The sequence below is a fragment of the Misgurnus anguillicaudatus genome, chromosome 2 (assembly GCF_027580225.2).
Source record: "Misgurnus anguillicaudatus chromosome 2, ASM2758022v2, whole genome shotgun sequence".
In the NCBI taxonomy this organism is placed as follows: domain Eukaryota; kingdom Metazoa; phylum Chordata; class Actinopteri; order Cypriniformes; family Cobitidae; genus Misgurnus; species Misgurnus anguillicaudatus.
In genome coordinates this window covers 28508387-28526827 of record NC_073338.2, presented here as the reverse complement: position 1 = coordinate 28526827, position 18441 = coordinate 28508387, and the positions used below count along the sequence as shown (strand labels likewise).

The following is an 18441-nucleotide window of genomic DNA, read 5'->3' as shown; positions in this document are numbered from 1 at the left end:
AAAAGTATAAGGCTGATTTTATTTAAGACATACAAAAATCTACTGAAGAAAATCTTTGTTTTAATATTCACCTAAACACTGCCAGGAGACACATTTTGTTTCAAATTAAGACAAGAAATAGAGAAATAAAGGCTCACTCTGTGGCATTTAGAAACAAAGCACAGGTAACTCTTTCATCTGTACAGACGTCTCTCGTGTTTTATATATACTTTGCTTTTGATGCTCTAAAATACACTTTAAGAACCCCTTTGAGTGATTTTTTGTCACAAACATCTACATCATTACTCATATTGTGTCTAAGATGGGTGTTGGGGGCAAATTCTGTGTTGTTGTAACATGCACAAATCTGTGGTAAGATTATACATATATAAACACTACCAATTTATGTACAGTTCTCATGGGACAAGTTGCATTATGAAACTTTGTAGTACCATCATGAAAGCAAACAATTTTAGAAGGTTGTCTGTTTCAACTTTGATTCATGACCTATTCACATGCCGAGACATTGTAGCAACAGCTTTGTCTCGTAGATGTTTTCTGTCATAAAAAGAAGGCACAGTACCAATGAAATGTTAAATTGTTTCTTCCAATAAACGTCCACATTTATATAATGTTAAATTATACGTTTTTAATATTATATCATTTCTAAATTATTACTAAGCAGCAAACTAACTGTCTGTTAAAATAAAAGACTGACATGCAAATCTTTGCAATAATGTCAGTTTGAACATTATGCCGAAAACTGTTAGAAAATATTAATAAGCCAATAAAAAGTATTTTACAACTGCTGCTTGCCATGAAGCGACAGCAGCAGAATGATTCACATGCAGATACACTCTCAAATAAAAGTACAAAAGTTGTCACTGGGACGGTAAAAATATGTTACAGATATGTACCTTTGAGGTACCAGTATGCACTTATTAGGTACAAAAGTGTCCTTTAGGAAAAGGTGCTGCCCCAGTGACAACTTTTTTACCTTCTTGTACCTTTTTTCTGAGAATGTACTTAAAAAAGCCAAACAAACCAAAAACATGTTGAATACATTGTCCTCTCACGTTTAAATGTTTTGGTCCAACTGTAACTGAAGTGATGAGTATTTACATATACTTAAAAATAAAAAATACTAAATTGCTAAAACGGAATAAACCTTAAGCTTGTGAACAGAAGCTTCTGGGTTAAATTAGCAAACAGCAATTGTGGAATTATTAACAAAGAAACGTATTTTAAGAACTCAATACAGTATATTTCCTACAGTACCAGAAACGTTATTGGTACGCATTATATCAAACAGTACAGTGAATCTTTTACAATAAAGAACTTCAAAGTTCAGTAGTCATCCATATTCCGATTTAGACTTTAAAACAAGATGTAATAACTTCCAACACAGCATTATGCAGTCAAAAAAAATCAATGCGATAAATGAGTCAAAGTAAGCTCTCAAAATGGGGCAGTATAAAATGAAATGGGGACCTGTATAAAACAATCCATGGCAGAATGACTGTCTTGTATAATGGCATGAACAAGATCTCAGTCATTAATGCTCAGAGAGCTGTTCAATGTTTATTAAAATGATATGTATGGGGGCTCAAGTTCGTGACAGCTGTTTGGCCCGAAGACTTCATGTAACAGCATAAGCTGCCTTAGATGTACATATCCAGATGGAGAAGAGTTGCAGTATCCATCAGTGTTATGTCTTCTCCCTTCCAGTGTTTCTGCATGATAGCACATTTTTGAGTGTCAGGTAGTCTTTGGGTAGATTTTCTCATAGAAGAAGTTTTGTGCCAGTAAATACAGTTCCCCGTCTTTTTCTCTCACCGCATGGGCCCGGACATATTGAAACTGCTCTAGCGCAAACTCATAAAATTCATTCTCCATTTTCCAGATGTCCGACTGCTGCAGTCTGGCAATGGACTCTTTGGTGGGTGCCTTCTTCTCAGTTGTTTTCCTTAGGTGTGATTTCTTACCTTTGGAAATAAATAGACACACATATTAAAGATGGTCATCACATTCTGATGTTTATAGTCTTAGAAATCAACAGGTGGTGATGCGGATAACGGATTCACTTTTACCAATTTCTCATGTTTTAAAGGGTCATTGTGTAACTTTTAGGTTCTCTTGACAGAAATGAAATATATAGTTATGTATATTATTATCAGTGGTGTATAATGACCTTACATAATGAAATGTATTGTTTTTATTACCTTAGAATGAGACGTTTTTATTTCCATACACTGCAAGTTCCCTTACATGGAAGTCGGCCTCATGATTCTACAGTAGCCCCAAACGGAAAAACTGTTCTACAGAGCGTGTTTCGTCACTACATTGTCTTGTCTCAAACAAATACAAAATGTTTGTTTTGTGGCGGCTACCATATGAGTTTTAAAAATTAAAGGGGCACTTCACTTACCTAGAGTTAAACATTTAATTTGTACCCTTTTGGAATCAATTCAGCTGATCTCCGGGTCTAGCGGTACCATTTTTGGCATAGCTTAGCACAATCCATTGAATCCGACTAGACCATTAGCATTGCGCTAATAATTACCAAAGACTTTTGATATTTTTCCTATTTAAAACTTAACTCTTTTGTAGTTACATCGTGTACTAAGACCGACAGAAAATTAAAAGTTGTGATAGGCAGATATGACTAGGAACTATACTCTCATTCTGGTGTAATAATAAAGAACTCTGCTGCCGTAACATGGTTGCATCAGGCACAATGATATTACGCAGCGTCACTAAAGAAGAGTCAAATTTTAAATAGGAAAAACATCCAAACTCCCCGGTTATCTTTGAGCGCGATGCCAACGGTCCAATCCGACTCAATGGATTATGCCTAGCTATGTTAAAGTTGCACCGTCAGACCCGGAGATCAGCTGAATGGATTCCAAAACAGTAAAAATCAAATATTTAAGGGGGCGTGCACACCAACGCTTTTACGCCCGCGGCCGGCGCATGTTTTCAATTCATTTCAATGGAAACTCAGCGTTTTTCAAATAAGCCAGCAGCTAGCGTTTTTTTCCGCGCTGAAAACCGGCGCCCGGCGGTTTTTCCGCGCTCCGCGCTGAGAAATGTTCAACTTTGGAAGAAAAGCTCCGCTCGTCAATGTCAGTTCTTACGCGGCCGTCCAATCACAGTGGAGGAGGGGCGGGACATTACCTCAGCAACCAACCGGCTCGCAGCTGAAGTATCACAGCTACCAAAGCGCTCAGCTGAAGAAAGCTGGCACTCAGCTGAAAAACACCTTGCATTCGGCGTCCTCAAGGCGTTTTCAGCCGCGTTTAAAAGTTTTGGTGTGTCCAGCCCCTAACTCTTGGGGAGCTGGAAAATGAGCATATTTTCAAAAAAAGTGGAGTGTTCCTTTAAAGGGTGAGCTGTTTTGCAATTTCACCACTAGATGCTTCTAAAATGTACACACATCACCTTTCTACTACAGTATAAGTGGTATTTACTGTATATTTATCAGTAAATAAGTAAGATGAGTAATGCATATGTAGGAATGTGTAAGATACTTCTATTATGTATGTTCTATCATGTGTCTTGTAATTTCAACACAAAAGGTTTCAAAAAAGGAAAGCAAGTTTCAATTTTGACCTCATTTTCCACAATTACAGCTAATCTTACAGTCTCTGTTGGCATTTTGATGAGGTTTACATAACTACAACAACAACCAATGTATGCTGATGTATACAGTTAAAATATTATTTTGCTAATGGAGCAAACAGTTTGACTGACTAAGATTGAGGAAGATTTACAAAGATAGCTTAGCCTGGATTTCTCAGACAGGGTCTAGATGCTGGGCCCGGTTGCATAAAGCACCTTAAGTGTAATTTTCCCTTAAGTTCACCCTTATGTTTCCCTCAAACTTAAGGTTGTTGCAGAAAAAACCTTTACGTTTTTTCTGTTGCGTCTCCATGGCCCCAATAGTATTTTATAACGGCAAACCTGGGTCGCTGTCGTGAAACACTAACAATTACCCTTACCCAAGAGAACAATTTAAAGGATTATACTGTATGCAACACCCTTAAATTATTCTCTTAGGTAAGGGGAATTTACTTAAGTGTCATACTTAAAGGAATAGTCTACTCATTTTCAATATTAAAATATGTTATTACCTTAACTAAGAATTGTTGATACATCCCTCTATCATCTGTGTGCGTGCACGTAAGCACTGGAGCGCGCTGCGACGCTTCGATAGCATTAAGCTTAGCCCCATTCATTCAATGGTACCATTTAGAGATAAAGTTAGAAGTGACCAAACACATCAACATTTTTCCTATTTAAGACGAGTAGTTATACGAGCAAGTTTGGTGGTACAAAATAAAACGTAGCGCTTTTCTAAGCGAATTTAAAAGAGGAACTATATTGTATGGCGTAATAGCACTTTTGTGAGTACTTTGACTCGGCGCAGGAACACCCTCCCTCTCCCATTATGAGAGTGAGAAGGGGAGCGGACTTTTAGGCGAGTCAAAGTGCTCCCAGGAGTGCTATTGCGCCATGAAATATAGTTCCTCTTTTGAGTCTGCTTAGAAAAGCGCTACGTTTTATTTTGTACCACCAAACTTGCTCGTATAACTACTCGTCTTAAATAGGAAAAACGTTGATGTGTTTGGTCTCTTCTAACTTTATCTCTAAATGGTACCATTGAATGAATGGGGCCAAGCCAAACGCCATCGAAGCGTCACAGCGCGCCCCAGCGCCCACGTGCACGCACACAGATGATAGAGGGATGCACCAACAATTCTTAGTTAAGGTAATAACATATTTTAGTGTTGAAAATGAGTAGACTATTCCTTTAAGGGAAAAAATTAAGGTGCTTTATGCAACCGGGCCCAGATGCGATCGAAGCCTGAAACATTAAACATTCAATAGGTAATCATACATAATAGGTAATCATACCTGTTCGATAAAGCTCCGTGGCTCCCTTAAAAAACCGAGGAAGAGCTGCCTCCAACATCATAACAAAATCCTCCAACTCCTCGGTCACCCCAACTAGCATATATTCATTCACCAGATTGTATTTGGCTTGTTCCAAAGCCCATTTGCTGCCAATGTTCCTGTAAGAGAAAATAAATATGTGACATTTAACAACAAGTGGTCCTACAAGCAAAAGACGATTTCACAAGACTTTAAGATGTCAAATAAATCTTTGGTATCCCCAGAGTATGTATGGGAAGTTCTAGCTCAAAAATACCATATAGATCATTTATTATAGCATGTTAAAATGGCCACTTTGTGAGCAAAAATGTGCTGTTTTGGGTGTGTCCCGATCGGCAACCTTCCGATCTCTCTAATGAAGCCAATACGGAAGTGATTTAAACTGCAATTCATTGACTGGCCGCTAGAGGCAGGCTCCAAAAGGGAGTCAACTCCCACAGACCTCCATGTTAAAATGGCCAACTTTACAGTAGAAAATAAAATAATGTTTACAGCCTGGTACAAAAAGTGTTTTTGGTCTGTATAGCTAATTTTGCCCTTCATGACAAATGTGAGGGGGGTGAATTTCGTCCCGCCTCTTTAGCCATGTTCAGATATTTGCGAGTGATGCGTGGTGACGCGCGACCAAGATGGCGACGGAAGACACCGCCTACTTTAAGCTTCAAAAACGATCTTCAGAAACCTATGGGTGACGTCACGGACACTACGTCCATCTTTTTTACAGTCTATGGTGTGTCCTTTAAAATGCAAATGAGCTGATCTCTGCACTAAATGGCAGTGCTGTGGTTGGATAGTGCAGATTAAGGGGTGGTATTATCCCCTTCTGACATCACAAGGGGAGCAAAATTTCAATGACCTATTTTTTTACATGCTTGCAGAGAAAGTTTTGGTAAACCAAAGTTTTTGTTCATATTTTCTAGGTTGATATAAGCACTGAGGACCCAATTATAGCACTTATATCTGACTTATAAAGTCAGATTTTCAATATTTTAAATATACTGAAAGACACTAAAGAGCATACCAGCACTCCGAGTAGTGACCACAGAAGAAGGGAACCTGAAGCCATAGTTTTTCTGGAGCACAATCAGAGCCTCCTGCAGCTACACACTCATCAAAGGTCTAAAATAACAGAAAAAATGCCAACGTCACATGATAATAAGGATCAAATAAATGTTCAAGTAAATTGCCCTTTGACCAAAAACTAATCAATGCTTTTTGTGAATTTAAACTTCAGTACCTCTGCCAAAAGAAAAAAATTACCTAAAACAGTTGTTACTAAACTACTTAATTCCCAAATTGAAGACTACTGAACTGACCTTTTTGTCTCCTTGCTTCCTGCGTCGCAGGCCTGGTCTGTAATCATCACCAAAGCGCAGGAAGTAGTAATAAGACACCAGGCGCTCAATGGGGTCACGGATAACATTAATATAAATAGGCTTTTTCTTCACCCCAAATCTAATAAAAAAGAAACAGTCAAGCTCTTTATTCAAACTTTATAGGGCAGTTTCCAAGACAGGGTTTAAATTAATCCAAGACTAAGCTTAGTTATATTAGGACATTTAAGTAGTTTTTCAAAACATACTTTACAAAAACAATACTGGTATACATCTTGAGACAAAACAATGGCAATTTTAAGATTTGTCACTGCAAGATGTTAACAACTTAATATTTTTATATCCTTATTTTTTCCATTTTAGTGTTTTCTTTTGTCTTCTCAATCATTCTTTATCTTAACTGTTTAGAATCTGCCATGGCTTGGTGCAGTTCCTTTCAAAACCACAAGGAGTCAGCAGCTTTTTGTGTGACCGCTTTGGTAGCAGGGAACATAAAAAGTCCAGTCTTGTCTCCTTGCAAATGATATGAACCAGAGCACCTAATGCAAGTTTATAATTATGTAAAATGTTGGCAAGTCGCCGTTTTGTGTTGGCACTCAACACAAAACCATATTAAACAACATTTTGTTTCCATTCGTGCAAGCAAATTGACCACAACGGATTGAGGGAATCTACATAGAGAATAGCTACAAGCACGCACTTAGTGAAGTCTAAAAAGGACACATGTCCATGGTAGAAAGCAGGCTTCATCTCCTTCCATGACGTCACATTCTTTACAAACCGGACCTGCAAAACAAATGAAAGAAATAAGCACTTAAGACTTTGGTCAGAAAAACAAATGAAGAGTTCAGACGCCAAACCCTGTAAGTGTGTCTTTCCTGTAAATAAAAATGTTTCTGTGCAGCAATTCTGCTTTAATGGCAATAAAAGGGTTATTAGTCAGTAATTGAAATGCCTTATTTTCACAAATGTCACTTTAATCATTGAATTGGTTTTTATTTTTTTTTACTGGTTTATCACGGCAAAACCCTCTAAGTGCATACAAGCTTTTTGCTAAAAAAAAAATCTGTAGCAAAATCACTAAAAACATTGCAAATGATGAAAGTCAGAAGTCAGTTAGGTAAAAAATAAAGAAACTGAGCCACACACTAGGAGAGGCTGTTGCATGTGGCAGCCACTGTATTCAGGTCCAAGTACTCACAAGGGACCAAAGTTTAAATGTAATCCACAATCATTTCACATTCATCTTCTGTGCACTTTGAAGACTTTGCTGAGAACCTGACATGGCGTTTAGCAGATTTTGCCAACAAAGTGGTATTTCTAAATGCCCTAAGGCTGAGATTAAGCAGATTTGAAGTGTAAGTATTTGCTGAACATAGAGCATTCGGTTAATATCATTATCTCATTGTTGACGAACATGGCATTTAGGGACATTTGCATCTAAGGTCTTAAAATACGTTTTCATTACAACTCCAGTAATGTAATATTCTACACTACCACTGCATATACAAATGCTTAAACTGTAAGGTCACAGTCAAGTCAAGACCCCTCCCTTACCTGGCCGAAAATCAGACTTTGCAATTACAATTTAAATATTGAAGATATAGATTTAAATACAAGTAAAATATAGATAGAAGTCTCTTTAACCTGGTCCTGAAGGGACATGACGGGGTTGTTTTTGGTGGTATTAATATGTAACACATGATAGTGGTTTTTGCTGCACAGATCATAGGCGATGTTGGTGAAGGAAGTACTGGCTGTTTTTGGTACTCGGTTGTAGATGACCACCAAATCATCCTCGTCCATCAGGTTCTCTTTTATTCCCTCATGAATGTGCCGTTGCTCAATCTCTCGTACCTCATGCCTGGCAATAGCTCGTTCTGCAATGGAGAGAACAGAAATGTTCAACACCAAAATGAGACATTTTTACATAATCCATTTAAATAGCTGTCCAATAAATGACAAAATTTAGCAAATGAACCCGCCAGACCGAGTCGTACATAAACGTGTATGAAATTGCAAATACTGTACCTTAAAAAAAAAATCATTTTTTATGGGTGAATGTTTTTTACAGGATATACAGTATTGATTTTAAGTATCTTCAGATGCAGTTTATCTAAATTAATAATAACTTGAAATCAAAATAATGACAGCCATAGAAAATCTGCCAAGACGTAATACTGTTTAATTTCAAACTGTGGTTTTAGTTATTTCCCAATAGCATCTGCTAAATATATACTTACAGTTACACACAACATAAATGGCACAACATCTAAATCCAAATATTCAGACAAAAGTTAGTCGTTGCACACAGTTTAGAAACAGAGGTCATCTAGCCTTGGAAAGACCCATGGGATCTCTGGATGGAAACTCATGTGGTGACAGTAATGTGTGAACACAGTCTGGTGTCCGGACAGCTGCTCCTCTAAGGTGATGATATAAACCAGACACAGCAGATTTTCAATCATCTCCGACTGCTCTCGGGTCACAAAACCTCTCCAAACCATCACACACAGACAACTGGTGGCACCCATGACAACAACTGTTGCTTTGCTACATGATGCATTTTGCACGACAGCACATAGAGGAACTTGCTGCTCTTTTAAATAGCATTCAGATATTTTACAATTGTTCAAAGAAACATACTATATTAGATGTTTAACAACAGTTATGACCTAATAAAATGGCAACCTTTAAGAGATCCTTTTGCATCTGCCTAAAGAATTAAATGGAAGATTGTGGCAGGCTGTTGTTTTTTATTATTGCTGCAACGCCAACCTCAATGTAATGATATAATTCCAAGTTAATAAGAAAACCGCCCTGAATCATAACCGATTTCACAAAATCAGGTAATTGTGGACCTCGCGATGTGAAAATGCCACCACAGACCCAACATTAGCCACGCACTCTTTGACACTGCCTCTTTGGCTATATCTGACAATCGTGCAAAACAAGTGAGCGCAAATGCAAAGGATGAACAAAGAGCGAATAAAAAAGTTCTGGCCACAGACGCAGCAGGATGCAGCAAAATCACAGAAGTGTTCGGGAGGGCAGGTCAGTCAAAATTACCAGTAAAAGCAAGCATCTTGACTAGTTTTTGCATAACAAGAGACTTGCGCTTCTGCTGCAAGTCAGGTGCCGGTGTGCAGCATTGCATTGTGTAGAGTTGTTATCCCTATACTTCTGTAACGAAAGTGCTTGGCACATGATAAATTGCATTATTAATAAGTTCAGCTGTTTCAGTGTGCAAACCACAGCGAAAGCGAAAACTTAGTTTTATAAATAAACTGTATCATGCAAATCATGGTTTTACTGACTTTTAATTTGCAAAATTTAACCCGATTCATTCCTTTGGATAGGATCCAAACAGCGATAAATTTAGAAGCCACCAAACACTTCCATGTTTTCCCCATTTAAAGACTGTTACAGTAGTTACATGAGTAGGTGGCACAAAATAAAACATGACGATTTTCTAAGCAGATAAAAAACGAGAACTATATTGTACGGCGAAGGAGCACGCACTTTGCAGCAACGGTGCGCAGTAACATCTTCACTCCCAACATTGGAAGTCTGGACGTCGAGGTCGAAGTGCTGCAAACTACTCTTCCACAATACATTATAGTTCTCGTTTTTTATCCGTTTAGAAAATCGCCACATTTTATTTTGTGCCACCATACTTACTTGTGTAATGACTCATGTAACAGTCTTTAAATAAGGAAAACATGGAAGTGTTTGGTGGCTTCTAAATTCATCCCTGTTCACCGAAAAAAATGATTCATTGAATTCAATCAACCTTCTTCAAGGTAAGTGGCTGCAATCAATCCACTCAAGCCACATTCAAACAAAAATTTTATACTTTATTTTACGTTACTAATCTTTTTTGTTTATGTAGCTTAAATAAATTGATTGCAACCACCCACCCCAAAAAAATCTATCAAATTCAATGAATCATTTCTTTCAGTGTTTGGATCCTAGGGAATGAATGGGTCTAGGCTAAATGCTAACACATTCATGACACCTATACAAAGATTGTGCACGCATTGAAAAAAGATAGGTATGTATTAATTCGTCTAAGTTTAGGTAAAAACAAAGTAAAATATTGAAAAACGGTGGTGTTTTCCTTAACCTCATATCTAAGGGATTTCTTAGCTTAAGGACTATCATGCAACCGGGCACAGATCACATTTTATGGGAAATCACTGTAGAAAACCAGTTTATTCCTAGGGGTTCACATAATTTTTCTTGCCACTGTAAATATATTTTAACATTTGAACTGTGTCTCATCCCTTTTAAAATGTGTAGGCCAACCGTGTATTTGTCTTATACACTGTGTATTCCTAGTGAGTTCTTCAGGATTTACCCAACAAAATATATACTGTATCCCCCAGTATTGTTGGTCAGTGCCATTTTTTATTTTTGTAATCTGCATACATCTTTTCTTAGATGAACACAGTGGCCAAATTAATAATTAGTCTTGTAGTCTACCCGTTATATCAATTCAAAATATTAGCCAACAAGATTAGCAAATCAAGTGGATTACTTGAACAGGGTGGCAGCAGCAGCGAAGGTGGCCTGGAATGGATGAAATTCCCGGCCTGATTTAATGTCTCAGTCCGCTACTGACTCATTTACAAATGGTCAAGCAGGGTTTGTGCCCTCGGGCTGACTATGCATAAAGCCATTTTAACCAAATGTTCCCTTTAATTGAACTTCACATGCTGTTGCATGCTAAAATAGCCATGGTACTGGGTTTTGTCTACATTACTTGTATGTAAGCTCTGTCATTACTATTTTATAACAGATTAATTCATGCCACTCATATATGTTATATGACACTGCAAAACAATAAATATATGTGAAAGGTGGCTTGTTTCAGTAAAGGCCAAAAATAACACGATGAGGGAATGAAATGTAATATCTACAAGTGTCAACCAGACCAGGAGCGGAGAAGAATTTATTACCTTCAGCTGTCAAACCTGACAAGTTATACCATGATTGACGTCTTTTTAAAACTGGTTCTGCCTTTTCTTAGATAAAGTAAGATTTGCATCTGAGAGAGTTAATATGGAGTTCATTTTGGGGTCAATTTTATGTTGACACTTGATATCAAGGTCTGTTAGTTACATTATCATGTCACAAGAAAGTTAAGTGCCTTGACTTAGGCTGTGTAGGAGAAATATGATAGCGTGGTGTTTGCGCAGAGGAAAAACACTTAATCTGTACAGCAAGGCTGTATTAATAGATTGCATTTCTTAATGTTTACCTTTAGTATTCATTGGGGCTTTGAGGTTTTCAGTAAATACTTATAATTGCTCCAGGTTACACTACTAGTTGCATCGTGTGTGAGATTTGTTACAAATATCACATTTGTTACAAACAAGTATGATCAGTATAAACTGTCATTTTCTAGCAAGTGTATTTTTTGTAGTTTGTTTGATCATTACACTGAAATTATCTACATCACAGAAAGACTAAACTGTATATGAAGAGTTTGGTTCCAAAATGCAATAAACGCCATTTTTGAAAAAAAAAGAGTTACTGCCAAAATCAGTATTATATCAGGTCAGTAGTTAAAAGTAAATTCTTAATTTTATGCAAAATCCAGTATCCGCAGTGTTATTCTGTCATCTTTTCTCCTTTTTCCCCAAAATGTGATAAACGCCACTCCTCCTTTTTTACAGAACGCAATAAATCCGTTTATTGCAATAAATAGTTTTCCTCATCTACTTTGTACTTTGTGATCAACAAACGAAACAAAATAATACTTTAATTGCATTGATAAACCTGTAATGGTTTTCTGTGACGGGAAAGAAACGTAAGCCATCAACATCTAATAGTTTACACAAGAGGCGCTCGGGAGCCGGTTGCTTGTTCTCCCGACACCATCAAGCTTCTCATGCTAACACATTGACCCCAGGAGATCTTATGAAAAACGTTACATTATTTTACTCAAAGTCAATGAAAATCGAGCAGGACCAACACATTTTACAGCTGATCGTTGTGAAAAATGCTAAGCAACGACGTCAAGTATAATCGCAGCAATGACAGTGTTCTTAATATGACAAAATAAGTGTTTTTATTAATGCCATTCATGTTTATTTTTTTAATTAGTGTGTACAACTGTTCAACTAAATGAATATAAAATGGCAAAGATTAATGCACATTTGCTTGAATAGATTTCTAGCATTTAAAAAAAAACTGTCATGGATTTATTGCATTTTGTGGAAAAAAGAATTTGTTTTTATAATAAATCTTTGAAAATCAAGTTATGGATTTGAATTTTTTATGTTTTTATAACCTAAAGATGCTATGTGAAAGTTTGTAACAGAAAATAGTGGTCTTGTCACTTTCTTGGTATAGAAAACACGTTTTTACCGAAATTTGTCAAAATGTATTTATTGCGTTTTGGAACCAAACTCTTCATATGTCTTTCAGCTCATTAAAGAGATTTATAATTTACAATGGAAGACTTACAGGAAAAAAATTATAATAATAATAATTTTAACAAACCTCAAAATTATAGATAGCACAGAGTACATACTATTTGATGCATGTGTCAGTGATAAACATATCGATATAATCAAAAGTAAACAGCGCAAATCATACGCTTCTGAGAGAGGTATTTGTTTAGGTAATATATCAGTCGTGGCTCCAAAACCTCTTCAACAATCAACAGTGCATTTAAAAAGACATCATAAACACTGGCTATTTTGGATCTGAAAATGTACAGTGGCCACTGTAGCGCGTGCCAAGCCACAACATATGGCTTACAATCTTTTACAGCTCCACCAGGGCTAAAAACAGTACAGACCCCAACCGTGTTCAAAAGAATCCCACTACTTCCATTAGCAAATGGAGACAATTTTTTATCAGGTTAGATATCAAATAACTTTCCAGTACGGATGTATGTGCATGTCATTTGCCATCGTTGGAACAAATGGAAAAATCTGATACATTTTTCTCAAAAGACTTGAAAAATATAAAGAGTCAGAAATGACTCTTCCAACTAATCTGTAACAGAATGACAAGTTAACAACACCAATTCATGGAGCATTGAGAGACTGACCTATCTTAAGTTATAACCAGATAGAAACCTTTAAAACAAACTCTCACCTTTCTGACTAATAAGTGTCATATTCCTCAACACATGTTAAACTCTTCATAGAGCACAAACATCATTAATTGATATTAGCAAGCTGGTCAGTGGAAATGGGAAACAAAACCTAATTGACCATTTTAATAAAATGTATTTTATTCGAAAACAAAGCAAAGCATGTCTGTGACAAATATATGTAAAGGTGTTGTGAAACAGATACAATGTGTGATGTATTACAGGCCAAATGGTAAAGCATTCAGAGCAGCCTGTAGGACACGAAATATCCCATATCCAATCACTCCAAGCATGTGTGTTTGACTTAAGGTCTCATGAACTTGTTAGACAGTTGGCCTGTGATTAAAATGACAGCTAGCTCCCAAAATAAGGAATCATTTCAAGATTTTCAGGCTGATTGCTTCCATTCTTTAAAGTGGATTCATAAAAGCCATTTTATTCACACTGGCAGTGAAAATATTAATGCACAACTACGTCACACTGAACTGATAATAAATCTTGTTTGAATGTAAATGCAGCTGCGGTAGACAGACCACAAACACACACGTGAATGCTTATTAAGTTACCTCAATTAAAACAACAATGGACAAATAATCAAACAAACGCTCGTTTTATGCCATTGTTATGTTAACACTCTGGAATTGTTAAATTATAGTCAAAAAAGGATTTCAAGCTTTATTTCTCACCTAGCTTCCCCCGTGATTCCTCCAGCTTCTGGATTTGATTCTCCAAAAATATCATTGCGACCCCGAAGGCCAGCAGAGCCAAAAGCTGAAACTTAGGCGGCATCTTCATCCGTAAAAGCCCCATCAAACAATCCAACGAACAGAGCACATGCCCTAATTGACGATGTTTATAACAGACAGCTCATGGATGCCACGGACAATGCTATTTCATGATCGTCAGAGTCAGCCTTTGAGTATAAACACAGAGAGCAAACTAACAATCTACACTTACGATTTCAACAATAAAAAAACTAACGAGCAGCTACGCTTCAAACGTTATACGTGTACTGTTTCCAATTAACAAATCTCTTCTGCTTCTGAGCGCCCTGGAGCAGTAGTGTAGCTTCTGTTGTTATTAAATCCGGGCAGCGGAATCACGTTGTATCAGTGCGCGTGCGCATTCGAGGGACGCAACGTCACTCGCTCAGCTGTCGCTCTGTGACTGGAGAATCACATTACACTCAAGTACATGACTTCAAAAACACAATTAAATTTACCATACCTGTCATTATGTTTGTAAATACACATATATTATATTAAAATCGTCTTTAAGGCGACAGTTGTTGAATAAAAATTAATGACAGACTTTTATTAAAAAGAAAAAACTAAACCTGGTGTGTTGATGACGTACTTCCTCCTGAACTCGTAGAGGAAGAGAAACACACTCATGGCGGGGGAAGTATACCTGCTCTGGTTACTGCCGTTATTGCAAACGGTAGGTGAATAAACTAGAACTCTAGACCTTAAACCTTTTAACATATACTCAGGCATGAGGAAAATTTCACATGGCGGCGTTAAAGGCGAACCATTGAAGTTCGAGGCTCTAACGTTAGGTAGCCGGTGCGCTATTGTTAGCTTATGACGTGGCCCAAACATTTAACCGGTTGAATGTGTATAGTATGTAAAGAGTTGTAATATCGCTGGATTTATGTCTCCATGTGACGCTAACCTTATTGCCAATATCTTCAAACAATCTTTTATATTACCTGCAATAATCCAAGTCTAACGTTTACCGGCAAATTTCCTAGATAAAACGGAAATCAATTGAAACATTTACACGGAAATGAACATTTCTGATTTGTTTGTTAACAGTCTGGAGTTATTATTATAGCTGTATACAGAGCTTTTTTGTTTGAATCTCTGTCTGCACCTGTGTGTTGTACTCCCATTTGCTCTTTTCTTTGGTTTTAACGACCCAACGAACAGCTGAGAATTTCGAACACGATTGAATTGAGCCATATGCATAATGTTGGCATATATGGTAGTAACAGTTTGCTATAATGTGTAAAGTGTTAAAAAGGTACTCAATGCCTGTTTTGTTCAGCTTGCAGCCTATGGAGCAGAGCTCTCCTCAGAGGCTTGCAGGGAGCTGGGTTTCTCCAGCAATCTCCTGTGTAGCTCATGTGATCTCCTGGGTCAGTTCAGTCTAAACCAGCTAGACCTTCCCTGCAGACAATGCTGCCAAGAGGAAGCTCAACTGGAGTCTAGGAAGGTATGCTTTCATGTATAAAAACAAAGCTTTGCCCTTCACATTTGTCTTTAATCAACAATACACAAATGCACAAATGTATTTTTGTCAATAAATCACAAACACTTCATTAAAGACAAACTCATAAAGTATATATATGACATTGTTTTTGACAGCTTTATCCAGGAGCCATCCTCGAGGTCTGTGGATGAAAATTGGGGAGGTTCCCTCAAGTCCAAGGTAGATTGAGGTTTTGTCCTTAACTATGATTTAAAGGGATAGTTCACTTTAAAATGAAAATTCTGTCGTCATTTACTCATCCTCATGTTGTTTTAAAACTGTATGAATTTCTTTTTTCTGATGAACACAAAATAAGATATTTTGAGAAATGAAGGTAAACACACAGCAGATGGTGACCGTAGACTTCCATAGTAGGAATAAAAAAATATTATGGAATTTAATGGATACAGTCAACTATGTGCATACCGTCATTTATCAAAATATTTTTTTCATTATTTATCACAATACTTCCAAAATATTTTTTTATACTGTGGAGGTCAGTGGGCACTATCTGCTGTGTGTTGGCCATCGTTTCTCAGGGTGTCTTCTTTTGTGTTCATCGGAAAAAAGAAATTCATACAGGACAGAATGTTCATTTTAAAGTGAACTGTCCCTTTAACAAAAGTGGTGAATACTTTAAAGTTAAAATTTATTAAAGCAGTCACTTGAGTTGAGTAAAAGAAAACTCTAATGTTAAAAGCACTTTAAAGGTTTTTGTTGTTATAGCAGCTGTTTGACTCAGCTGTTCTTGTTGTGTGTGGCACAGACTACAGGCCTCTTTAATGCCTGATTTGGTCTACAGTGTTTGCTTTTTCACTCCAATTGTGTTGAGTAATTGTGACTTTGTTTTCCTTTTAGCTTTTGTCAGGAGTGACAAGCCAAAGATGTTTAAGGGTCTTCAAATCAAGGTAAACTAACTCTAACCTTGTTTGTAAATTGTTTAAAAATGTAATAAAGTAGACAATAAGCATTGACAGAAATTGTGTATTGCTGTTATATCTCATTTTAACACTAGTGAATTTTGTTTTCTGTTGTGTTATTGCAGTATGTGAGAGGCTCAGACCCTGTACTAAAGCTGCTGGACGATAGTGGGAACATCGCTGAGGAACTCAGCATCCTTAAGTGGAACACAGACAGCGTTGAGGAATTTCTTAGTGAGAAGTTGGATCGAATTTAAAGTCGCATTTACATATTTAAAATCATATTTCCTCTTTTTACTTTATTTGTTAAGCTCTCCAATGGAGTTAAACAACCACAATTAATTAATTAATAATGGCCATAAATGCAATATCCCTCTACAATGTCAAATTATCTGTTGTGTAGTCTTTGAAAGTAACAACACATGCGTCTGGTTTAAATTTAGGTTATTCATACATACTGTATGTATTTGACTTTCTTTTTATATTGAAGTTTTGAGATTTGTTTTATACATCATGTATCTGAGTTAAGCTTGTTGAATGTTCTGGTTTGGAACAGCTTGTTGTGTCTCTTCAGAAGCACATGTTTGTGTAGATTTGCACATTAGTGAAGGCCTGACAGTAAACCAGTCAATGGGATGTGAGGCCTGAAGACCCTGTGTAATTCTCAAAGCTTGTTGTTATGATGGGAATCTTCAAGCTGTTCTCCAGTATGAGCAGGTGAAATGTATTCATTAAAGGTTGTTTAAAAAAAGACTGAATTGGAGATCGATTTTATTTGTGCACACACAAATGAAGAGTTTCGTTGCAAAACGAGATAACTCCGTTTTTAAAAATTTTGTCAAAACATGTTTATTATTATGTTATCATGTTAATATTTTGTTTTATGGTGCTATTTTTAAGTTATGAAGGTTTAAATGAAAACAAACCAACTGCAGTTGAATTTATATTAATTTGAATGCACAATCAAAAAATGAGATTTCTGAAAAATTTAAAAACCGGAGTTGTCTCGTTTTGCAACGAAACTATAAAAATATTTCCTATGAATTTTTTGGGGGGCAGCATTCAGGTGAGTGGTTAAGATGTGTTATGTCCCTTATGTCTAACAAGGCAAGCACTAAGATTAAATATTTCAACCATAATATATTTTTCATATATTTTCTTAATTTCCATAATGATAATTATGCATTTTTTATATTGCACGTTTTATGAGAATCACAGTTACAAGTAAGTATAGAAGGAATCATACATGATGTAAAGAACATTCTGTGTAAATTGATATCTTTAATATTGACTGAGTAAGGTCATGTCGAATATTAAATTCAATGTGTGTCAAATGTTGATCTAAACATTATATTGAGAATTTCACAGGCAGGGTAACAATAATGTACCAAAAGAAACACTGCTAGTTCAGGAATAATAACCTAAAAACACGTTTTAACCAATGGTTAAAATGCTTTAGTTGTTATTTTTTATAAATGTATGAAGTGTAGTTTATTTGTTGACCTTAGTGCAGATACAGTAAATTCAGTGTTATAAGGACAAATGTATAGGTCTTTTCAGCACCTTGCAAACTTTGAATTACAAAGAGGATTAAGGTAATGAGGAAGTATTATTTTATGCCATCTTGGTGGTGCTCTGAGGCAGGGGCGTAGCACCAAATGTTTGGCCCTGGGTACAAACCATCTTTCTTGGCCCCCGTACCAAATACCATAGTGATACCAATGGGTGGGGTATTGCATTGTTATCATAAAAACACTTAAAATGCAAACAAAATAAGCCACACTTTGATAAATATATTTTTGTTTTATTGTCAAAAATAGGTTACTACTTACTGAGATGAGATGACAAACGGTCTAGCAGGTCCAAACCTGGACTACATCAATTATAC

General features: G+C 36.5%; 2 protein-coding genes across 2 annotated transcripts; one reads left to right on the top strand and one right to left on the bottom strand.

Moving 5' to 3' along the window:
• On the bottom strand, positions 1-14499 carry hs2st1a (heparan sulfate 2-O-sulfotransferase 1a). The gene is made up of 7 exons (XM_055202320.2): positions 14067-14499; positions 7917-8149; positions 6970-7055; positions 6252-6390; positions 5957-6054; positions 4897-5054; positions 1-1964 (listed from the first exon to the last, which is right to left on the bottom strand). The coding sequence occupies exons 1-7, from the start codon at positions 14188-14190 to the stop codon at positions 1738-1740; spliced, it is 1065 nt and encodes a 354-aa protein (XP_055058295.1). The 5' UTR covers positions 14191-14499; the 3' UTR covers positions 1-1737.
• Positions 14500-14660: 161 nt separating this feature from the next.
• On the top strand, positions 14661-17306 carry selenof (selenoprotein F). Its single transcript, XM_055202322.2, has 5 exons — positions 14661-14820; positions 15430-15597; positions 15750-15813; positions 16492-16541; positions 16679-17306. Exons 1-5 carry the CDS (start codon positions 14773-14775, stop codon positions 16808-16810), a joined length of 462 nt encoding a protein of 153 aa, XP_055058297.1. The 5' UTR covers positions 14661-14772; the 3' UTR covers positions 16811-17306.
• The last annotated feature ends 1135 nt before the right edge of the window (positions 17307-18441 follow it).

Bases quoted from the DNA above. Each gene is read 5' to 3' on its own strand.
- hs2st1a (XM_055202320.2), bottom strand. From the start codon at position 14,190: ATGGGGCTTTTACGGATGAAGATGCCGCCTAAGTTTCAGCTTTTGGCT. The intron at 8,150-14,066 runs GTGAGAAATAAA...TCTCCATTGCAG, and splicing joins GGAATCACGGGGGAAGCTAG to AACGAGCTATTGCCAGGCAT. The intron at 6,055-6,251 runs GTCAGTTCAGTA...CTGTTATTTTAG, and splicing joins GGAAGCAAGGAGACAAAAAG to ACCTTTGATGAGTGTGTAGC.